The sequence below is a fragment of the Netta rufina genome, assembly GCF_964035555.1.
Source record: "Netta rufina genome assembly, chromosome: 2".
NCBI classification, from domain to species: domain Eukaryota; kingdom Metazoa; phylum Chordata; class Aves; order Anseriformes; family Anatidae; genus Netta; species Netta rufina.
In genome coordinates this window covers 84,788,832-84,813,654 of record NC_140124.1, presented here as the reverse complement: position 1 = coordinate 84,813,654, position 24,823 = coordinate 84,788,832, and the positions used below count along the sequence as shown (strand labels likewise).

Sequence of the window (24,823 nt, the reverse complement as noted above, 5' to 3'; positions counted from 1 at the left end):
AAAGAATGGTGCATACCATCCTCTCTCCAGCCTTCAGTTGCTGACTAGTATTATTATCTTTCTAGTGCCAAGAAGCTATTTGTATCCAATAAATATTTTTGTCTTCCAATGCATCTTTCATCTACTGTTTATACCATTTTATTCTTCCCCTGTCTAGATTGATCCAGAGATCCTGTATCCTCTTTCTTCCTCTCCTGCAGCAGTTTCATCTGCCTCAGTATCTGAATATAACACTATTTAAGTATAACTGTATAACTTGAAAAGCTTTCTGATAATGATACCCGTCAGTATTCAATATGCTGTATTTTCTACGTCACTATAAGGCTCAAGTTCTGTGACTCCCATGTTGGTGCTATACTTCATAGGTTGCTAGTGAATCTTAAAGAGTGTGAGTTTCAAAAGTAAAATGCAAGTGTGCTTGACAACGTGAGGCAGCAGCCAAGAGATCAATGTAAGAGTGATTCACTGTAGGCTGGGAAAATGAAACCCAAACTTTCAGAGTCTGATGGATTTCTTTATCAAAGCCAGTGCTTTGCTACTTGGAGGGCTACCAAGGGACAGGAAGAAAGATTAGGCTTGCAGATATATTTTTTTTTTTAACTACAAATATAGTTGGGATTACCTGTATGTCAATGCTATTTAACTGCTGCGTCTAAAGACAGACATTAACATCCTATTTAACGTGTGAAAAGCATTATTCATTCTGTTCATATTCCTTTATGGTTTATCTATTTTGTAAACTATCTATAGACCTTATTTACCTTTTCCTTTTTCCACTGAGACACAGGTAGGATTTCAGCCTGCTCATTTCTAAAGAGACAGCTGTGCACATCCAAAGGCAGACCTGTTTCAAGTCTGTCCCATTTTGTTTTCAGAAACTCATTTCAGGACAAATAATTAGCTATGTCATTGGATGCTTTATATACCAACAGATTTACTATCAAAAGCAACGATTACCTTGTCCTTCGATAATTAATTTTCCCTTTGGTTGTATTTCTGTATGAAGATTTTTTTTTTTTCCTCTGATAGCAGATTCTCCTTCGCCTGACCTAGATACTACCCATCAGCACTTTTTACAAGTGGACTTCAAGCTAGGGATTTTTACTTCTGTTTTTCCTTCCTTGTCTAAGATAGTGCTGCGACTCTGGGGAGGAAACAAATGTAGAATGAGATATATGTGCCTTAAATAAAACATGTAATTAACAGTATTTTTGTTCTGTGAAGTACTTCAAATTTTTTGTGGATTTTCAAAAGTGATGCATTAATCAATTGTAAATGGTTTACCCTACAGCTTGCAATTTATTCCTTTTAAAAGCTTTCAAATTTAGTGGCTGGAATCATCCAGGTAAATATTGTTTTTAATATACGAGAATGGAATAAAAGGAAATTTTAATCTGGTTTGCAACTATCAAGCTATGAAACCCTTTATACTATAGGATGCCACTGTTAAAACAAGGATTCTGCCAACAATTGTTTGAAAATTTCTGATGGAGTATTTTTCAAATATATTTGCAGCAATTGAGATGTTTTGTGTGAAAAACCTCAGTTTTGACAGGAAGAAATGCCTGTGAAGTATTTTGAAAGACTGATGTTCCTGGGCTTTATGTTTGCATTTCAAACCAGTGTTACAAAATGTTACATATAATAATGTCCATTTCATGTATAAAATTGTGCATTATTCTCTTTACCAGCAGGGTTATTAAACAGAATATTCATCTGATATGGTGAGTTGGAATATCCATTCAGCAGATATCAGTCAGCATACAAATAATAATTGCAAATCATGTCAGTCAACCAGTTACCATTTTATAATTGTTTTTAAATTATTAAAATAAAAATTTGAAAATCCGAATTCTCAGTCAAGCGGTTGAAATTATAGTCACAATCCAACCAGGAAATGTTTGCAATCTACAAAGTGGTCACTTAGTCACAGTAATTATATAGAGAATTATTTGAGACAATAGATACAGTCAAGGGAAATTTTAAAATGATTAAAAAAAAAATCCCAAGTAGCACATGAACAACCCCCCACCTCCCTCTAAAGATTGCAAAAGGTGCACTGAGTTCTGCAGGTGACGTACAGCTGCCTCCCTCTCCTCTGGCAAACCTCTGAAGAGCCTTCCCTTTAGAGGCAGACGGTCTGTCACTATTCAGGGCCTGGAAGAAACAAGCACTTGTGTGAAATTAATGGCTTGACTTGAAATGAGGACCAAAGCTATGACAGTGGAAAGGGGACAGTTTTAGAGTCATCTATGCTTCGGCTTCTTCTTCAAGCATGATGGGTCGCAGCATTTGTTGTAAAGGCTGTCTCCCCCTCATGGCCCAGGAACATGCAGCAGTCTGATGCATGTTGAGGCCAAGTGGCAGGGACAGGAGCTGAATTGCTAAGCCTTGATTTGACAGCAGTGTAGCCATCTCAGCTCTAAGTGCCACTAGCTTGAAACAGGTATGTCAGCTTGTGGCAAGGAGGCGGCTACTGCAGCTTTTCTGCATGTCAATGGCCTGTCTAGTTGTATGTCATCTGTCTTCTGGTGTCCATCCCATCCCCATCCCTGGCCCCACCATCTTCCCCATGACCATTTGCCTCACTAATTCCTTTAAGGAATTTACTTGCCAAGTTATTCCCTAAGTCAGTTTTTGGCATTTCAGAACAATCACCCTGCCTTTGAGACACTGTTATCACTGTACAAGCACATATCGATGTCTTGAAAATACAGAAATCATAGCAGTGGAATCTAAGGAGGATAATGCTACCTCCTAAAAAGGTAGGCAACTAAATTTCTTATCCCTAAAACATTGACTGAATGCAAAGCAACTTTTAACACTTTAGTCTCTGATGTCAGCTGTATTTGAATGCATACTCTTGATGGTATAGATTAAAATTACTCCATTACCTTCTCACAACTGTTTACATGCTTCTTTTTAAGTTGCTTTTTAAGTTACTGAGGAAATTGACTTACCTCCAGTGCCAAGCTATAAGCGACATACCTGTTACAATAGTATATGAGTAGTGTATGTGACTGGAACAAAAGCCCCTGGGAATTCATGCCCTGCATGTGGGGAGTCTGCAAAAGGGGAAGAAAGGAAGAAAAAGCCTTTGTAAGATTCAAATCACTCTAGAGAGATTTCTGCCTTGACTGGGAAGGGAGAATGAACTGAAAAGCATCATTTCAAATTGTTTCAAATGTGGGATTTATAAATCTGTAACAGGTATCCAATGATATTTTTGACAATCTGTATAGCGTCCTTCTAGTACAATTCAGTTGATACCGTAAACCCTCCAAAGCAGGTTCCCAGGGGACACTGCTGACTAGCTTCTGGGGTAGCTTAGTGTCCACTACATTAAAACCCAGGCTGGCAACTCAGCTGACTTTTTTTCTCCTTACACCAAAAACTTTGAACTCAACTATTTCGTGATCACTGTGGCCAAGACAGCCACCTTACTGTCACTTCTCCCACGAGTCTTTATTCTCAAGCAACAGGTCTAGGAGGACACCTTTCCTAGCTGGCTCACTACAGGAAGTTGTCTTTATCACACTTTAGGAATTTCCTACAGTTGCTTGTTGCAGCAGTATGGTAATTCCCAGTTTATATCTGAGAAGTTGAAATGCCCCATAAGGACAAGGGCAAATGATCCAGAGATTTCCCCTAATAGCTCATCTGTGCCATCATCCTGGGTGAACAGTCAATATTAGACACCCGCAACAACACCAGCATTACTATCCATCCCCATAATCCCCACCCAGAGGCTCTCTACTGCGATATCCCCAGTGACAAGGCCATACAGTGCAAACTCTCCCTCATGTACAGCACAACACTTCCACCTTGCCTGCCCAGTGTGTCCCTCCTGAAGAGCTGACAGCCCTCCATCCCAGCACTCCAGTTGTGGGACTCATCCCACTAAGTCTCACTAATACCAGTGATTTTATAGCTCTGGGAAAGCTTTCAGTTTATTCTGTCTGTTCCTCATACTGCATGTGGTGGTATACAGGCATTTCAGATGTGTTCCTGAACCCACAGCGCTCCCTGGAGCAGTACAGACGCTCCCAATCGCCTTGTCACTCTCAAATGGTGCTACACCATTCCTTGGCTTAACAGTTTTTAACAGTATCTCCTGCCCCCACTGATCCTAGTTTAAAGCCCTCCCAATCAGTCTCACCAGGTTACGGGCCAAGAAACATTTCCCCCATCAAGACAGGTGTATCCCACAAAGCTCCAGCAGACCTCATGTCTCAAGGGTGCTTCCACAACTATAAACCCCAAAATTCTGGTGGAGGCACCAGTCTTGGAGGTAGGCATTGATATCCTGGGTTTGCCTGTTTCTTTCCATGTGGGAGGCTTGAGGAAAACACTTCCCGGGCTTCTGAATCCTTTAGCCATCTTCCCAGGACCCTAAAATCTCTTTTGATTGACTTCAGACTTGCTGTGACACTGATGGTACCCATTTGAAAGAGCAGGAGTCGCCAGTAATCTGAAAGCTGTACTAAGCTCATAAACTTGCTGGTGATGTCTCTGATCTGAACCCCAGGAAAGCAGCAGACTTCTCTGAAACGAGGGTTTGGTCTGCAGGTGGGAGCCTCTGTTTCTTTCACAAGGGAGCCACCTATGACTGTAACTCACCGCTGCTTCTTCACAGCACTAGTCTTGATGCTGCACTTGCTATGAGGGGTTATCAGGTCCTGGTGAGAGAACTTGTACAAATACTCTTCTTTCATCTTTTCACTCACCTCATCTGCCATACCCAGAGAAGTATTGAAGAGAAATGTTTCAAATCTGACTTCAGAGATCCTGCCTAGCTTAGTTTAAATTTCTGGTGAGCAGTTCCTTATGGCTCTATTTATAGCTACAGCTTCAGCTGAGCTGCTTTTTATAAAATGTTTTGCAATCTCTTGGTGCTTGGACTAAACTACAAAACAGCACTTGCACAGTGGCATGTGTGGTTCTGTGTAGGAAGCTGATGTCAGACGGCTATTGGATTTTAAATTCTACTGCTCACATGCTCGTGGTAATTTGACCAATGGTACAGGAAGAAGAGAACCCTAATTGGGAGAGGGATATTATTAGATAAACAGATGGAAATTGTCATGAATGATTAAAAAAAAAACAACACCAGGTCTGTAGAGCACAAGTACTTCCCCATTGCAGTTGAAAAGGAGCGAGATGCTACGTTAGTCAGTCAATTAGTTAAAGGAGAATAGCAACTATATAGCAGAAATGGGACTTTTACATCATTGTTACGTGGACCCAATATGACTGAAGGAATTGGTTGTAAAGATTTATGTCTGGTACCCTGACTGAATGCTTCTTACTTTTTTCTTTTTTTTTGATGTTCGGTAAAAATCAAAATGCCTGGAAGATTGCTGTTGTGTAAGTGCTTGCCAAAAAAATGCTGAAAACTATAATAAGAACAATGTTGTACCTATGGCACTAATACTACAGTGGCAGAAAAGAGCAGTAACGCAAATTAAGTTAGTCACAGATCCCCAAGAAGCACAATAGGAAAAATCATGGTCATAGTTACGCAGGATAACTGAGAAATGAATGTAGAAAATAGGAGCCAGGTGTTACTGGAGTGGAGCAATTTTAGAGCTGATCTGTTAATATAGCTTGCACCTGGAAGTTGCTCTCTTTCAGTGCCCCAGACTCAAGTACGTGTGTATCTCAGACCAAACTGACTGAAGTGGCTAAACACCTCATCAGAAAAATGTGCTCAGCTGGGTGACAGGGCAGAAGATTCCCCTAGTTCTCCAGGGTGCTGTTGAAAATGCCATGTTTTGGTGTGCTTTTTATTCAGCCTCTCAAAGTGCAGAAAGATCCATGGGAGGGAATTTCTGGCATAGGGCAAAACCCAAATGAAAAAAATCAGTCCTCTATGGTGCAGTTTTGTTCTCCCCCTGTTCCCTAGAGTTCAGGAAGCATTTGGACAACCCTCTCAGGCACAAGGTCTGAATTTTGGGTGGTCCTGTGCAGACCCAGGAGCTGGACTCAATGATCCCTGTGGGTCTCTTCTAATTTGGGATATTTTGTGGTTTTGTGATTCCCCAGACTCCAGAGATGGTAATACATCAGAGGCTGAATGGAGGAAGGAACCAGAGGCTGGGAAGAGGGTAGAGCAGTTGCTTGGTGAGGCAGCCCTGAGACTGCTGCTTAAATCCGTGGCCTCACATTTAAATGTTTCCAGGTTTAACACACACCCGAGCTTGCTGAGGCACAGCCCTGCCCTCTCAGGACACCTGGTCCTTCCACAGCGCCTCACCCCAGGAGTGCTCGTCCCAGCCCTTCCCTCCTCCATGACCCGTTTTGCTGGGCTGCCCGTGCCCGCCCTGCCATGGCAGAGCGTTACCAGGTAACACAAGCAGGCAACATGGCAGCCTCTGCCCCAGCGGGGGCAGAAGAGCACGGAGGGGATGAGGAGGAAGGCAGCAGTGAGGTGGGAAGGAGGTGCCAGCCTCCCGTCTCCTCCCTGTCTGCCTTCAGCTACATCCCACCTAGGCGAGACGGCCCCGCAAAGCTCAGCTACTTCTACCGAGAGGCCCAGGTGAGGGCTGGTGCCAGGGGGAGAAGCAAAGCCTCCGTGTTTTTGGCAGCAGTGCTCATTGGCCTGCATAGCTGGAAGGGTGCCTGGTGCCTGGGAAGCGTCTCCAGGGTGTGAGTTACAGGCTGGGGAGGGGGGAGGCCTATGAAAACGCCGCGCTCTACTCTTGAGCTAGGCAGTCTGACGTTGTAACTTGGCACTCAGATAGCAATTTTCATCTTCAAATGCCTTCGTGAAGCGTGACAGGTATGTACTACGTGTGGATAGAAAATGGGGGAAGTATCTTTCACTGGGCGGTGACAGAAGGCAGATAAATTTGCTAGCAGCTGTGCAAGGATTAAGGATCCACCAGCCGCATAGTGCTGTCAAAATGCAAGAAAGGGCAAGATTTAGGGCAATGCTAGAGGTGGGGTCATGAAGAGCAACACCTGCCTCAAGGCATGGGTGCACTGCCTGCTTTTTTCTGACAAAGGAGGATTGAGACCCTTTTGTAAGAAACTGACCTTTTTGCAGTCAAGAGAAACAGGTTCCAGTGTGCATCACACAGATTTCTGTGTATGCTTAACTTTAATGTGAAAAATCAACAGAACATCTCAAACAATAAAACAGACATCTACATTGATAATTGAATGTTTCCAAAAGGTATTACACTGACACTTAACCTGTCAGTCAGCTGGCCAGACCCTGTGAACCCACTGTTCCTTAAGTGAACAACAGCACAGATTTCAGCAGCGCTGGCCCTGCTGGAGGCCCTGCCACTTTCAATGCTGTTGTGTGGATCTCAGTGTCACCTCGGGAAGGTGCTCAGAGCCAAATGTGACCCAGCATAGTCGGTGTCGTGCTCACCAGGACATGGCAGGGAGGGCACAACAGGAGTGAGGCTAGGGAAGATCAGAGAGCTTGACTGGTGTGCTCGGGGTGGCGGAGCTGGCAGGAAGGATGTCTGTCCGGTCTGCAGAGAATTCGCAACCATATGGTAGAGCTTTTGTTTACAATACAAAGTCCACTTTCACACTCCCGATGACCTGGTTTGTGGAAAAAGCTGCTCCAGTGGCATGGAAACAGAAAGTGATAACAGCTGTTAAATAGGTTTCTTCACAGCACAGGGCCAGGCCACAGGGGAGGAACCAGACTTGACCCATTCTTCTGCACAATTAAGGAATTAGAGCATTGGAAAAATTCAATTTATATGGAAAAGGGAAATTCATTCATTTTTTTGATCTTAAAGACCCATATAAACTGTGTGGCAGAGACTGAAGCAGAGATAAATAGAGGAAGATGCTTAGCATGTGGCCCGAAGCCAGAAATACCCACCTCTTAATCCCTTGGCTGACAATTACTCCCAGTATTACTTTGCATAAGTTACTGTAGCCAGTTCATGTCCTGTTTCCTCTTCTGTGACATGGAGAAAGCTATTACCTATTTTATCTGTGCCTGGAATATTAATGAATGTTTGCAAAGTGCTTAGCTTCTGTAGCATTACACAGAGGATGCCTCACCACCTCAGCCTAGTAAATCAGCATTTAACAACAAAAAGAAACAACAGGAAAGAGTTACCAGGATTTTGAACACGGAAGTGTTGTCTCTGTACCTCTGGCAGAAGATCTTAAGCAGATCATCTAGGACAGGGCTAGTAAACCATGCATAAAAACAGTGATCAATTGGCATGTTCACTGGAATATGGACCTTTTAATGAAGGTCATAAACAACTGACAACATATTAAAATGGGGGATTTGGGTCTTTTTGTTTTTGAAATTCCTCCATTGATAACTTTTTTTTTTTTTTTAATTGGATTTCACTAGTGCATTTCTTAGCAGGTCACGTCTTTCATGTTGTTTTTAGGATGTAACTATGTCAACAGATACCATAAATGTAATAATATTTTGGCTTGGGGTTTGCTTTATTTTCATATGTTACAGTTGACAGGATTACCACTGTGGCAGGTGTCTGAGCTCTTCTCAGTTCTGCTTTAACCAGAAATTAAATGGTGATTCCACTGCAGAGCACTTATATTATCTTCATTCCAAATGAATTTTGAAACTGCCTGCTTTCTTTTTATATAACAGTACCAGATTATTTAAAAATTTATGAATTTAAGAAGAAGAATATAAAGTTCAGAAAAATAGAAGTAAAGCAAACAAGTAAAGCAGATACATTTCCAAATTTTTCAAGAGATTACAGGGAAAATTTGAGGTAATTTTCCACAAGGGAAATTTGAAAGATGAACAGATCAAAAATAATAATAATAAAAAAATAAATAACCACACCTCATTTGGTATTTTTATTGCAAATTATTTCAAAGGAATGACCCAAACATGCTAATGGTACCTCAGGTACATACATTTGCCATCATCTAATGCTGTATGTGCACTGTTTTATTATTAAATGACTATATGTATTATGTAACCTATAAAGGTAAACAATACTGCTAATTAGCCATTTTTCTCATTTTCTCAAGGCAGGAGGGGTTTCCACTTATGATTCCATTTTTAAAAGACCAGAGGGTTACAACAAAAAACTTCACCGATGTGACAGAGAACACTCAAAGAGTCTTGGTCTTCACATTAATGATGAGGTAACCCTTTAATACTTTCTTTTTGTTAAAAGTATTTTTTACATTTCGAGGTGGCTGGAGTTTATTAGCAAGTCAAGACACCTGAGATAGCTCCTGCTCTTTGCATCCTGTAGATATCCAGGTGACAGACCTTATTTAAGGTAAAGGGTGGGGGAAAGAAGTACATACAGGGAGGCAAACCACCTATTACAGAGTAACTTCTGATCAGTAACTTCTGATCTGTCTGTGCCCCTTGGGAGTTTGCAGTTCTGGTGGTCCTACAGCTACTTCTGTGATGCTTGAAAACTATTCTCACTAAGAGAACTGGAATCGGGGCTCCAACTCAACCACCATCCTGTGATATCCTCCCGCCCTGCACTCCACTGTATCAATTGACATTTGCTGAGACAGCCCAGATCTCTGAAGCTGGTGTGTTTGTTACTCCAACTTACACCCAGATTGCCCCATGGGAAGGAAAATCAAAGAGAGCTCATGCAAAGGAGAGGTCAGAAGACCATGGACATGCCTAGAAAAGGCTCACTGAAACCAAATCATTAAAGGACAGCAGAATCTGGATTTAGTGTGGAGCCTGATGGCTAAGGAAGTATGCAGACACATTTTTAAACAGATGCCTTGAAAATAGAAATACTGTAATAGATACATATATATAAATATATTTTTCCATGCAGCATCTGAATAATACACATTACATATATACATATATAAACACACACAGACAATCATAGAGGCAGAGGATGTCCAAAACCAGACAAAAATGCAACCTCCATGTGTTAATGGCCTCAAAATTGCAGAGGGTTCATGGAATGGAAAGAGGGGAGTAAGGTAAGAGTGGTTGCTTGTATTAGATATGATAGAAATGGAAGAAGGAAGAGAGAGAGAAAGTTAAAATTACTGTAATTGCTAGGTAATAAAACTGTTGAAAATTTGGGACAAAGGCCACTGCTTGTAATTCGTCTTACTAGCAGCTATATATGCCAGGCATTTCAGTGCACAATCATAGTCCCCTTCAACTCCATCAGACACTGCAGGGAGCATTAGGTGCACTCAAGGGAATCATAGAAGTGCCCATTACCATCCTTGCTCATGCCCAGCAACAAAACTGTAAATCTGCATGAGACCAAAAGCCATGTAAACGACTAATGAAAAATGAGCTTTTTTGTTTAAATTAAACCAAGCTGATTCCACCACCACCCACAATCCCAAACCCAACATCCACCTGTGAAGTTTGTTTAGAAAGAGTTTTTCTGTTAGTGCAAATCTAAGTTTTTTAACTGAGATCTTGCATCCCTTCAGTATCAGCAAAACTCACTTTCCTGAAAGTTTGCTTGCTAAAGCACATGCTTTTGGGTCAGCATGCACACTAGCCCTGCTGGGCAATGCACACAAGTGACTCGGCCTGGGAACTGTTCTGAACAGGTGTCCCTTAATCCAGCCCCTTAATTAGCGTGGAGGCACATCAAAATCACAGCTGTTAAACGTTGCAACACGATCCTCACACACGTGATGATGCCCAACACGGGACTTACCCGTAACTAAATGCAGGTCACGTACTCAACTCCTGCTCCTCAATTACCTCAATGGCCCCCACTGACTTTATATAATACTAACAATTTTATAAAACATAATAAATAAAAATGCCCAAATCAACATCTCTCTAGTACAGCACTGAGACGGGCGGAATTCACCACAGCGCACTTCTTTCTTTGAAGAGGAAAAAGCCTGAACCACTGCAAGTTAGGCCTTCGTTCCCTGCAGAGAGCGTGGGTGCACCCAGGGAACCCAGCAGCACAATCACAGACACACAGCTTAGCTGCACATAATGCAGTGACTGCAGAGAGAGTGTTTGCACATGGTTGCTATTGCTGATTTCAAGTGTTAACAGTGGTAGAATTACACACCGTGAGGGCATGTAATGGGATGCTTCCCAGCCAGCTGTTGGAAAAAATTATATCTGCTGAATACAGAACCTACAAAAATCATGAAATGCAGCTCTGAGGAGAAGGGCCTGGGGATGTTGGTTGATGAGAAGCTTGATGTGAGCCAGCAATGTGCTCTTGCAGCCCAGAAAGCCACCCATATCCTGGGCTGCATCAAAAGAAGCGTGGCCAGCAGGGCAAGGGAGGTGATTTTCCCTCTCTGCTTTGCTATTGTGAGACCCTACCTGGAGCACTGCATTCAGCTCTGGGGCCCCCAGTACAAGAAGGACATGGACCTGTTGGAGTGAGTCCAGAGGAGGCCCATGAGGATGATCAGAAGCCTGGAGCACCTCTCCTGTGAAGACAGGCTGAGGGAGTTGGGGTCCTTCAGCCTGGAGAAGAGAAGTTGCGGGGAGACCTCATAACAGCCTTCCAGTACCTAACGAGGGCCTACAGGAAAGCTGGGGAGGGACTCTGTGTTAGGGCATGTAGCAATAGGACCAGGGGGAATGGCTTCAAACTAAAAGAAGGGAGATTTAGATTAGATATAAAGAACAAATTTTTTACTCAGAGGGTGGTGAGGCACTGGCACAGGTTGCCCAGAGAAGCTGTGGATGCCCCATCCCTGGAGGTGTTGAAGGCCAGGCTGGATGGGGCTTTGGACAACCTGGTCTGGTGGGAGGTGTCCATGGCAGGGGTGTGGAACTGGGTGATCTTTAAGGTCCCTTCCAAGTCAAACCACTCAGTGATTCTATGAAAAATTCTGTCAGTTCTTTCTCAGCATTTATCCACAGGTGGGGATGGGGAGAAAATGGTCTGATCTTTTTGCCCTCTGTTCTTGACTGTTGCTTTTTGTTTTGGTGGGGTTAGAATTTGGTGTACTGAATAGCTTTCGGTGGGGTGGAGCAAGATGGGCAGGAAGGCTGTAGGAGAGCTTGAGAAAGAATAGGTGCTTTTTCATTCTGTTTTGTTTGAAAAAAAAAAAAAAAAAAAAAAGGGCTTGCACCATCTTCCCAAGAGTCTCAGGTCTAGATTTGTCTATCTGGGTATGTTACACACCTGACTGCCCTGCTACGAGTCCCCTTGGGTCTGTGTTTCATCCTGCATTCTCACAGGAAATGTGGTAATTCATGTGCTTCACAGGCCCAATCGTAAATTTTGGTATGGCTCAGACCCATTTATGTTGTAGAAAAGAGCTCATTTGTTTGTATCTGAACTGTGGTGTGGTCTGCATTTTGATTCTTCTTGTAGATATTATTTATATCGCAGCACTAGGTAAACACTTTGGGGACCAAGGCTTATTGTGTTAGCCAGTGCACAAACACACAAGCAGCCTGATAAATCTGAGACCTTTGGCTAGGGAAAGAAAAACAAATAAACCCTGCCTTTCCCTTCTGACTCCAGAGCTCCCTGTTGCTGCAGCACAGGAAGGAACTGCAGATTGCAGCTAGTGATTGCACAGTCACTTAAAATGCAGTTTATTAAGGACAGGCTTAAAATAATCTTGTCTTGGTTGGATTATTTTTCAGCAACTTTGCTTCCCATCATTACAGACCAGTTACTTCTACAATCTTACAGCTACAAGCGGTATTAGTAAAACCTTTCATCATGCAGAAATCCAGTAGCATGCTTTATGTCCTTCAGGGAAAGGTTGCACACACCAAGGGTTGTGCAGGGTTTTTCTTTAGGCTTTGATTTATTTATTTTTTTTTTCATATAATGGTTTCATTGAATTGTGCAAGCAGGGTAATAAGTAAGGTTCCCGTAATAAGGGACACAAACTAAATCTCTGCTTTTTCAGTCGCGCAAGTCTGGGCACAAGAAAAATAAGAATGAAAATAAAATCTGTGCCACTTTCCACTAACACGTTATTTACTTTGCCAGTAATCACATGGTGATCGCATGTGTGTGTGCGCGTGTGGCACAATTTGATACCTTATCATCTCATCATCTAGTGATACATTCGTGGTTTATTAACATTCATAAAAAACTAGGTCAGGGATGGAGCAGTAAGAGTGCAGATCACTGCTAAATAAATATACCTTTGTATAGCAGATGCTGTACAGTTCCATCTGTTATTGTGCCCCCAGCCACAGCACATTTAGCAGTAGATAACTGCCAAGTATTTGCTCTGTGATTTTATGATAAGGAGAATGTTACATTTTCACAGGAAATGGCAAGACCTGTCGCTGTTTTGTCATCTTCAGAGTATGGGAGGCGCATAAATAAGCCCATAGAGCAGCCGATGAAAGGTCACGCAAGGATTAATCACGTGCAGGCAGAATTCTACAGGAAAAACGGCATCACCTGTCTATTGGAAAAACCTTCTCCAAGCCTGGATCCGTGCTAAATCACTTGTATCTGGCATTGCCAGAATCGTTTATGTGGAAGAACAAACAACAGCAACAACAACAAAAAAAGTCATGTCAAAAAGCAAAATAGTGCTTTCGTCTGTTCCTTTGTTTTAATTAATGAAAATGATTTGGATGAAGTAGCAGCTGTACTTTTTCTCTTGCTAATTCAAATGTATGTTTTCTCCTTATAGCCTCATAAAAATCTCTTGAAGAGCATCAACAAGAGATGAACATTTTAGGAAGTAACACTGGAAATTAGACCTGTTGAGTCAACAGCTGCCTGTGCTATTTCAGGCATTGATTCCACATATTTGACTTAACATGTAAGCAAGTTTGGTCCTCAAGGTATCGGTGATCACTGATTTCTTAAAACTTACAGCGTTGCTACAAGATGATGCTAGACATCATTTTATCTTCACAACAGCTGAAACAGTGATTCAACCCAGGTTTTCCAAAAGGGATGGGTTTAACCTATAAATGGGCAAGTAAAAAAGTGGTCTGATTTCCAGAAGTGCTTCACAATTTCAGTAGACTTCAAGTGGAAGTCAAGTTTAAGAGAACTTCTGAGTACTTAGCATTTAAATAGACACTGAAGTTTGGGTTTAGCTAATTTCTTGCATCTATTTTGCTGACTTTAATTACACAAATGCTGTCTGAGGGACTGATGTGTTGAATACTGTCACAAGAAAAATCATATTTGTTTCCATACCCACTGCTGGAAAATAAAAAAAAATAAAAAAAAGAAAGAAAACAAAAAGCAGGAAAGGTACTAGCAAGAGAAAAAGAACTGATTCATTTGGTAGAAAGGATCAAAAAGCCACAAGGAGTGATTTAAAAATCATAACTAGAGGTAAATGTCTAAACCCTCTTAAATATGTACCTCTTCGTATCTCACTGAATCCAACAGTTGAGTTTTAAGGTACTTTCGGGAGAAAAAACATCTTCTGCAGGGTGTGCACTGGTTTGGCTCTCAGGCATCATTGACCCTGCTATTGTTTAAAGCTGCAGCAATATTGATGCTGTTCAATACGGAACGTGTAGCCAGACTATCATACTTGAACAAGAAGGACTGGAAGTCCACAGTGTTGACTGACACTGCAGTTCTGTCAGATAGTAAAGAATAGGAAATGTAAATCATTTGCATTCAGTGAGTCTGCTAGTAAATATATATATATATATATATATTATATATATACACATACAAACAAGTAACTTCTTCATCTGGGGCCTGGATAAGCAGTAAACTAGGCAAACAATAGAGTATTTAGTATGATGCGAGAAGTCAAGTATATAAAGCAGTCCATTCTGAGCAGTGTTTACCACTTTCATTTATATGACCAGCATGGTCCCCTCTTTCAATGAGTAATGGCTGTGGACAAGAGGGCAGCGACTACTACATTCCTTTTCAACAATAAAGGCTTCGTTAAACAAATCCAGCAGCATTAAATGAAAAGGAATCACACAGAGTAAAAATAAAGTGAGAAGGAAATGTTTTCTAACAATGCCAGAATGCTTTTTTAAGAGTATGAAAAGTATGCCAGTGAAGAATGAGACAGAACATCACCATATTCTGTAAAGGTTATTTTTAGTTTAGTACAGTCAGTACGAATTACTTCTTTTAAGTAGTTTTTTCTATATTTACAAACCATCTGTGTTCGAAAAAGCTACGGGAAAATAAATGTTTGAGAACACCACCACCGTCTGGCCACTGTGAGAAATGACTCACTTCCACCATAGAGCGAGTCATCAGGATACGGTGTCAGTTTACCGATTTCTTTGCTTATGTCACCCCCTTCTCTTTCAATCCCTTCCCACCCCTCCTCACTTTTGAAAGCTTTTCATGTGTTGTTCCTCCTCCTACGTGTTCCTCATTCAGTTCTGAGTGATTGACTTCTCACTTTAACACTCAGGTAGTGACAAAGGAATACCTTTCATAGAATTTCTTTCTTACTTTCTGTAAGGCATTGCTATTTAGAGAACAGCACTCTACAACTCTTAAGTATGTGCTATAAGCCAGTAGTGCTTGTGCAGCTACTATAAATTTTAGTTTTATGAAACACTTGGGAAATCATACGACCAGCTATGAGTAATTTGCATAATTTCTTTTTATACTGTCAAGAAAAAAAAAAATTATTGGAAGGTAACATGGCACATTTTGTATATACAGCAACAGTTAGAATCCTTAAGTAGCCACACCAGTCTATATAAAGTTGTGAGTTTGAACCAGTGAAAATAAAAGGGAAATGCAGCAATGACTGTTTGAGACTTTCATCTGCCCTGTAACAAATGTTTACACAAAAGTTAAGAAAATATGTTGCTCTTTATTACTCTTTACATGTCAATTCTTCCAAATATTGGAAGGTCACACACATTCAGAAGCTGAAATCATCTTACACGGAGTTACTTAGGAAACAGAATTGCTCTTCCACACACAATATGTGCACTTCATGGTACAGGAGGTCAAGTTGTGAAGCAGTATTATTCCCAAGTGTCAGCAGCCAAGTCCGTATGTGTGAGGAAAGATTTTTTTGTGTAGATATTCTGCCATCTTTCTGCTAGTGTGTAGACTTTCTATCTCAAAAAATGGAACCTGGAAATGAAACCAAAATAATTGCTGGAGATATCTTCCAATAAGCAACTGGGTAAGATTAACTTTCCTTAAACAGATATATAATTACACATCAAAAAATTGTCCTTTAAATTTAAGCACTTAATCCTAAACATATTATTGACCCTTGAAACTTGTAAGAATTACCTGAAGTTACTGGAAAGCTAAGAAAACTGTTCATTACAGTTTAAACTAAGTGAAATATAAAGTAGTCAGGCTTATGTGATAAGTGACTGTAAAGCGAAATGGGTATTTGAAAATCTAAACGTGTTTTGGTCCAAAACATGTTTAAAGATAAAAATATTTATTCAATAGGCAATATAAAGTATGTACTCTGCTTTGTGAAAATTTTATTTATTATACAAACCAATTCTTTTTTTTTTTTTTTAACTCTTGTTTTTAAACTCCAGATTCATATCTTTTAAAAAAGTATTTAACTGAAAATCCTGATTCAGGATCCTCTGAATCCTTAGGCAAGTCCAGAGGAGGGCCACAAAGATGATCAGAGAGCTGGAGCACCTCTCCCATGAAGACAGGCTGAGGGAGCTGGGGTTGTTCAGCTTAGAGAAGAGAAGGCTCTGGGGAGACCTCATAGTGGCCTCCCAGTACCTAAAGGAAAGCTGGGGAGGGACTCTGCGTCAGGGAAGATAATGACAGGACAAGGGGGAATGGCTTTAAACTAAAAGAGGGGAGATTTAGACTGAATATTCAGAAGAAATTCCTCACTCAGAGGGTGGTGAGGCACTGGCACAGGCTGCCCAGAGAAGCTGTGGATGCCCCATCCCTGGAGGTGTTCAGGGCCAGGCTGGATGGGGCTTTGAGCAACCTGGTCTGGTGGGAGGTGTCCCTGCACATGGCAGGGGGCTGGAACTGGGTGATTCTTAATGTCCTTTCCAACCCAAACCATTCCGTGATTCTGTGATCCTACCAAACTCTTAACATTTTCATTTAAATCAAGATTTGAACTGCAACCACTGCAAAGAAGTACTCTTTCAAGCGGCTACTATTTGTACAGGCAGGAAACACTAACTAATCTGAGAAAAAAGGAAGGAACTTATGTAACAGCCCCCCCAAATGGCAAAAATTAGGCAAAGAGAACACAGTGTAGAAAGGACAAGATTATACCTGTCGTGGGACCTGATTGCAACTACAATTTTAAGTATTATGCAGTAATCATTTTTCACTTGTTTTGTTAACCGTAGTCCACTGGCTCAGGATGCAAACTGCTGTCGCTGGACTTTACCTGTACAACTTTATAACCAAGTAATTGAAGATGCCTCCGTTTGATGGCTTCCTCTCCCAGCAGATTGTGGCTGTTAATACAGAATCTGTTTCGACCATCAACACACAAGGCAATTCTAAAATCAAGCACAAGTGTTATAGATCAGAAAGAAGTCAGTCATTTTAGTCTACACAACTACTGCAGTCCCTAAGAAGAATTAGACAATACCTCCTCTTATTCCCTAACACCTCTTACAATTAAACATTGTAGGATGGGAGTTACCTACTTTAGGCCAATAAAAATCACTCAATTTAAAGCTGGGGGACGGGGACTGAAGCTTAGTGAAACAGATCTGAAAAGCCTATTTATATGCTATAAATAAAAATTACTATACAAGTTAATGATAAGAGTATGATATTTTTAATACTACTGTCAGTAAGCTGTTTTGAATTCTTCTAGTGGGAAAACTGAGCAAAATACTTGTCTCATCTCGAAAACATTTCAGCAGTTAACTTTATACAACTTACTAGAGATTCAAATTAAACCTGTGCATATGGTTGGCAGCATCATAGACTGCAACTATACTTTTTCCTATTTGGCTATATAAAATTACATTGACTTAAAATAAAATTTGTTTATCCACTATAAAATACATTTTCAGTAGGTTAAATATATTGTGACTTTATTTATGTGTGAAAGCTGTAGTTTTTTAAAAAATTCAAAGCTCGTTTTCAAACATTTAGATTTTTGAAAGCACTTATGTTACTCTGTGAGCCTTGTGAAAGTCGAGCTGGAGAAAACATAACCTCTTCTAAGAATTCTGCTTTATCCACAGAAGCAAAGTCGCAAACACAGCACAGACAGGTTGCCTAACTTTGTAGCTACGGTTTCTCATACCAATCCTTGTTTAACTTGTTTTTAAATACGTATGCATCTTTTGATGCAAACAGTGTCTCTGGCAAATATCCTCATTACACAGGATCTCTTAGAGAAGAACATTTGTGAACTCAACCTGTTTTAAATTGTGCTAAATCTTTTGCTTTTTAGTCAGAATAAATTTGTTTTTGCTTTGCAAGAGAATTAAGATCAAAATACACGACTGTAAGTCAAACCAGGATTACTTTGATCATGACTGTCACTGGGTAGAGAGACTAATCGTCTGACAACTTAATGTCATGAGGCAAGATGTCATAAGGAAAAAGAGATCTCTCATTTTTACAGACTTTGCCCTTTTGCCAAAGGTTTCAGTGTGAAACTTCAACTCCGATGAGTGCAAAATGCAAGTGCAAAACTCCAATTAACTTTAATTTTGGTATGGTTTCACTCTGGGTGTTCTTTATCAATGTTTACCAACATTTTACCCATGCTTTCTGTTATTCTCTTACCGTTTGTGTATCTCCTCACATTGAGCAGCAGGCAAAACAAAGCCTTCTTCGTCTAATTTAATCTCAATATCTAGTATAGATGAAAAGATAAGCAAAATTAAAACCTGTTTCATTGTAACAAACTGCTTACTCTAACTCTCGTGCTCTGGGCTGCCAACCTTCCTGCCTGCCATTTCTCTACTCATCACCAAAGCAGAGATCAGGCAGTTGCCTCAGTGGCACTGTCTCATTTTGCTTTACACTATAAAAACTGTTTACAGGTTAAGGAAAAATAAAGATCACGAGTTAGAAGCTATTTTCAGTGCAGACAGTTTGTAAATTCCAAGTAATATTGTAATTCGTCTCTCTCCTTTCTTTTCTGAGTTCCCTCATTTTCAAATGTCCTACAGTTACCTTTTTATTCCATTTTACTTTTTCCATATTTGCAGTTAAGAATGCATACAAAGGGAATAAAATCAACCTCATTTTATTTTCGGAAAGTAAAGTGAAAACGATAGTTTTGACAGTGTAAGTACACATTTCATTATTAAGCTGAAGAACTAATGTTACTTACCAACTATATAGAAATACGGTGTCGATACTTCTGAAGCAAAATATATCCTTTTCTTCAGTAAATAAAGTAGTCCAGCCTTCACCCTTCTGAGGAGGTGAAAATCCAGAGAACAGTGAGGACTGAGAAAGGCCTTCACTTGATACTTTGGAAGGAGCTTGGGACCCTATACAATGACAGAAAACTCAATCAAACTAAAGAAAAAGGGAGATAACCTTTTTGCAATTATATTAATGCACCAAAATGTATTCTGTGCATTTCAAAGCCATGTCTAGGGAGAGACTTACAGTCTTCCAGTATGACCTGCTGGAAAGTTAAAAAACAAACAAGACAAACATGCAAAAAAACCTTTCCCTGTCCCCCCTAGAAAAAACACCAAAATGTCCTTGTCAAGCTTCCATACAATCAAGCTGAACGCATCACTCAAGAGAAATGCACAAGTGTTTCCATTCCTCTGCAGTAAAGCCAACATCCAAGTGACTGATTTTTTTGTGGTCCAAGTCAAAAATAAGGGAATAGTTGTTGGAAATACACAAAATACACTTAGTGCTAGGTGGTTCTGTCAAACATGTATCCGTCAGTCAAACAGACAGAAATTCTTCATATTTCCACCAAGAAAAAAAAACAAACAACTGTTTAACTGTTTTGTCCAATTCCGATGTTTTTATGGGAAAGAATGTCTTCAGCTCCTATCAATAGGGCCCTTATGACCGCGCTGCCTCTTGTTAGCATCAGTTCTGGTTTTGTACCTACCATACCTCATAAAACGGGCACTCCAGGGTAACGGTTAGAAAAAGCCGGGTTAACTGGGAGGCAACAAATCTGTCCAAACCAGGTGGCTGAGCTGAAAGAACAATATTCAAGTTTTCAGGTGAATCTTCAGCAAAGCATCTTTACACATACCATCCTGCAGAAGTTAGGAAAAGCAATTCATTGAAATGTGCAGAAAAGCTACTCGATCGTTATCATCCTTGACGCTTACCTGAGTGAACAGAAAGATCACTTGTGAAACAACATATTTAGAAAAATTAGAAACAGATTTACAGAAATACTGTCAACATAAAAATAAAAGTAGAAAGATCTTGGTTAGGACTGTCCAATTCTTTCACACACACACAAAAAAAAAAAAAAAAAAACAGAAAAAAAGAAAAAAAAGAGGATCTGAGAGATGCAAGATGTTTTACAGGAAGGAATAAGCTTGAGTGGAAGTCTTGAAGAAATAGTCCATTTCCTTCTTCCTCCAACCCCTCTTCCCAAGTTACTTTCCCAGGATTTCACTGTTTCACTCAGGTTTTTTATCTGATAGAGGTCGAGAATACTGAATAATTTCTGGAGATTTGTTTACAACTGTATACTTGAGGCATCTTTCACCATAAGTGCAAGGCATTACCACAGAATGGTAAAAAATAATAATAATAAAAAATAAAAAAATAAAAAAGTAGGATAAGATGCTAATCATGCCAGTCATCTTTTCAAGTTCCTATTCTGAGCTTTGACCATTCCAGTGGAACAGCTTCACACTGACTTGAAACAACACTCAACGTAACTGGTACTCTGAGGTTTCTCATTTCCTAAGTATCAGCCTGAGAACTTTAAAACACATTCTGGTTTGTAAAATGGGAGGAATGTCTTCTTCCTAAAAATCAGCTGCTTAAGGTATTTCACATTGAGCAGCTAAAAAATGAGTGACTTAAGTCCCTAATCATTTTCAGAACTTGACCTTTTATAGAGTGTAATTAACACAGCAATCTTAGCTGAGATCCAGAGAGGAACCACATCACAATCTAGACTAAAATAATTAAAAAATCAGGACAAGGGACCACTCTTTATGCCTTGATAAAACGCGAGCGTTAGAATACAATTTATATTTTTACTTGGATACTTAGAAAACAAAAGCCAGCAGTTAAGAATAGGCTGGTGCGTTACATCCCTATTATGCTTTACCAGCTCATTTTTATTTTAATTAAGCCTTAAATTATGCATTGCAAATTATTTTTTCTCAGCTTTATCCATTTACCCTTTTCAGTTTTCACAAGCTGTTCATAATACAGTATGAAAGATAAATATGACCAAATTGAAAGCACAAATATAATACAATAATTTGTACCTTGGACATGGGACAGAACACTAAAGATGACAGCTAAAGGACACACCCGCTTCTATTTTGACCCTACCTGAAAAGTTGGAAACAATTCAGCCTCGCAGAAGGTAAAGGAATAAAGCTGTAGACTCACATGCATGTAATGGACCTTATTTGAATCACAAGGCAAAACAGTATTTCAAAAACACATCGTGTACTTCCAGAGATTTATGAATTCTGTGCCAGTAGTTGTAACATGCTCTTATCAATAACAGTAATTCAAATTCTTTTTGTACCAATGCTACACTTAACTTCTCTCTAACATTTGTATTATTCTCCAGCAAAGTTTAAGGATTTATATGTGTATTTTTAAATACAACTATACAGTTGGTCTACAGCTCCCTCATGAGGGGAGTGGAGGGGCAGGCGCTGAGCTCTGCTCTCTGGGGACAGCGACAGGACCCGAGGGGATGGCATGGAGCTGGGACAGGGGAGGGTCAGGCTGGGGGTTAGGGAAAGGGTCTGCACACAGAGGGTGGTCGGGCACTGGGACAGGCTCCCCAGGGCAGGGATCATGGCACTGAGCCTGCTGGAGTTCAAGAAGCATTTGGACAACACTCTCAGACACATGGTCTGATTTTTGGGTGGTGCTGTGTGGAGCCAGGAGTTGGACTTGATCTTTGTGAGTCCCTTCCAACTGAGGATATTCTATGATTCTACAAACAATTAATTATTTCTGTAGTAATAGGTGAGCTTGCTAGTAACAGAATTGCAAGTAAGCTCTGGAGTAGTTATTGTAACTTGTTTAGCATATTATAATTCTGTCCCAAATTTAAAGGCTCTCAACAGTTCTTCCTGGCAACTGTGGTCACGTACCTTGAATCAAAGCTGTGGGATAAGTGCTTTGGGTGCACAGGAAGATATCCAGAAATAAGGCTTATGCAAAGTCAGCGGACTTCATCTTAAAGAGACAGGGACTAAAATCTTAAATTTAATCAGTAGTGCACAAGCAGGAGAGGTAACTCTTTTAGATTCATATTCAGTACTACTAGTGTTTGTATTGTTTTTTGAAATAGCTCTTTCCTTGGGCTAGCCCCTAGTAAAACACCTGAGAGCCAGTTCCAACCCTAAGGAATATGAGATCCAATTAGTAAAGGCAAACAATTGTAAGAAGCAGAAAAATGTACAGAAAAGTGACTTGTCCAAAGCTGCAAAACAAAGGGCTGGCTGCACAATACAGACAAACAGCCAAGTCTCATGATGCACTATCCAGTGTCCTACCTTTATGCCACATCCCTCATGTGGCAGTCATGTCAACAATTCGGAGAAAAATGAATCCAGAATCACTAAAATATTTTACATCACCCATGAATCACACCAAGTATCATCGCATCATCCACTTATCATTAAAAAACCACCACTTTTGCTCTCAGTTTTGCTGGTTCCATAACCAGTCTCACTAGTCTTTCCAGCCCCATAGCAGCATTGCCTCACTTCAGTGAGAACGTTCACAGGGGTCACTGCATAGGCACAGAAGTTTAAACAGACAGAAGTAACATATTTCTCAACTATTTCACAGAATAATTTAGCATCTATAACTTGTGTAAGATAAAGGACAACCATAGGGAACAGCAGAGGGGCAGTATTTTCTTGAAAAGGCAGAAGGATTAGCTGAAATAAAAATTTTCATGGCATTTCAAGTCCCTGTTCAAATTCTGCTAAATGATACAACTGCAACTGTGACCAGGAAGCAACAACCTTCAGCCTCCTGATCACAAGTCACCGTAATCAGGTCATTGTTGATTTGATGAGATTAGACAGATGCAAGTGGTAACAAATGGGTGCTGGACAAGAGACAAACCATATAATAGAGAGAAACAGAACACTGCAGGAGAAACACTGCTCCTTACCTTGAAGATGTTGCAGAAAATAGGGACTAAATATTTTTGGCAGAAAATTTACTGGATAACGCTGAATAAGGACACACGAGTGCAGCAGGTTCAGCAAAGTGTGAGGCTGAAACTGACTAAAACGAGTATGTAGTACAGTTTCAAGCTTCCTAAACAAGGAAGAAGCACTTGGAGGAAGATAGTTAAGAGTCCCAAATGGGGCAATACACTCAGCAATCTGGCTGGTGGTAAATCTGTCAGCATCAGAAATGAAACATTCTGCCACTGCATCAAAAATAGGCTTAGAAAGGATTGTCTTTTGGCAGCAATACTGCATCACTTTGCTGACTGTTTCAGGATGCATGGAAGAAATGGACTTGGGTACGTGTGTTTCCAGTGCATCTGTAAAACTTTGTTCACGATGTCCAAAGTACAGGAAGGCATCCAGTACATCTACCAACTCATCATCTGTGAAATAAGGAACGTGCTTCACAGAATGCTTACAGAGTGCTATGACTAAGGGAACTGCCTGAGTCTGTTGGAGAACCACCAGTGAATTCAGTATTATGCTAGTGAAATTTGGGCTTAGCTGGTCAGCTATGGCTAAAGTGGCGCTGTTCATTCTGTTTAGCAAGTCGTGGTATCGTTCCCCTTCCCTGAAAGTCACCCGCAGCATCTTGTAAACCATCGTCATTTCCCTAGGAGTCCAGCTCTCTATGTCTTCTTCCTGTATGCGGTTCACGATTTCTTCCAGCGTGGCACAGCCGGGGCCTTCCAACTCCAGCAAACTCTCTGCGAGCGAGCACTGATGCTCCACAGCCAGCTGCCTGGTGGCGAGCCGTTCCTCGCTCTCGGAGAGCAAGCTTGCCATCAGCGTGCTCTCCGGATCGATGCGCAGCTTTACCAAAGCCTGCAACGCGTTCAGCAGCCCGGCGTTGGACAGCTTTGAGGCTTCAAATTCAAACTGAAAGCATAACGCCTTGAAGACGTCGCTCTCTAGCACTTCTTCAGGGTTTTTCAGGCCGTCGTCATCCGCCTCAACTTCAGAAATCCTCTGCAGGGCCCCCGATGCCATAATATCAGACATGACCTCCAGAGAGCTGAGGAATTTAAATATCTCTTTGGAGGTACTGAGGCCGCTCAGCTTCCTGAAAAACACTTGTTCATCCATCCACCTGCCCTCGGCTTTGGGACCGCTCCCGGCGTCCCCGCAGAGCTGCGCGGTGTCATTGACACAGAGCGCCTGTATCCGCAGCTGGACGTGGTTCTGGCGACAAAACATGTACCTGCACTGATCCCCGGGGCGCAGCTCCCTCACGGCCACGGCGCTGGGGGGGTCTGGGGGCTTGCGCTGCCCGCTGGCACAGCTCAAGCTTTTGCCGAGGGCCAGCAAGACGCGCCGGCTGGCCGGCGTGCCGGCCGAGCAGGCACGGAAGCTCTTCAGGCTGGCCAAAGCCATGCTGGCCGCGGCGTGCCCTCAGCAGACACCTAGGAGGAAAGAACAGGCAAGAGCCGTGCGGCCAAACGCGCTGAAACCCTGCCCGGCAGCCGGGCTGCGGACCCCTCCCGCCCTGCCTGCTGCTGCTGCGTCTGCTACTACTGCTGCTACTACTACTGCTACTGCTACTACTGCTACTACTGCTGCTACTGCTGCTGCTGAGAGCCTGGGCCTCACCTCCGCCGCCATCACGGGCACCGCGGGCTGCCG

General features: G+C 41.3%; 2 protein-coding genes across 2 annotated transcripts; one reads left to right on the top strand and one right to left on the bottom strand.

Annotated features, from left to right (window-relative positions):
* Window positions 1-6,364: 6,364 nt before the first annotated feature.
* Window positions 6,365-13,377, top strand: CFAP90 (cilia and flagella associated protein 90; the record flags this gene model as incomplete). Its single annotated transcript, XM_084282218.1, has 3 exons — window positions 6,365-6,538; window positions 8,995-9,111; window positions 13,198-13,377. 3 exons carry the CDS (start codon window positions 6,365-6,367, stop codon window positions 13,375-13,377), a joined length of 471 nt encoding a protein of 156 aa, XP_084138344.1.
* A 2,347-nt stretch (window positions 13,378-15,724) lies between these two features.
* On the bottom strand, window positions 15,725-24,776 carry FASTKD3 (FAST kinase domains 3). The gene is made up of 6 exons (XM_084282470.1): window positions 23,137-24,776; window positions 19,905-19,990; window positions 19,150-19,312; window positions 18,597-18,666; window positions 17,233-17,347; window positions 15,725-15,971 (listed from the first exon to the last, which is right to left on the bottom strand). Exons 1-6 carry the CDS (start codon window positions 24,572-24,574, stop codon window positions 15,873-15,875), a joined length of 1,971 nt encoding a protein of 656 aa, XP_084138596.1. The 5' UTR covers window positions 24,575-24,776; the 3' UTR covers window positions 15,725-15,872.
* Window positions 24,777-24,823: the final 47 nt, after the last annotated feature.

Bases quoted from the DNA above. Each gene is read 5' to 3' on its own strand.
- FASTKD3 (XM_084282470.1), bottom strand. From the start codon at position 24,574: ATGGCTTTGGCCAGCCTGAAGAGCTTCCGTGCCTGCTCGGCCGGCACG. The intron at 19,313-19,904 runs GTATGGTAGGTA...GTCATTGTATAG, and splicing joins TGGAGTGCCCGTTTTATGAG to GGTCCCAAGCTCCTTCCAAA. The intron at 17,348-18,596 runs GTAAGAGAATAA...GCTTGATTTTAG, and splicing joins TGTGAGGAGATACACAAACG to AATTGCCTTGTGTGTTGATG.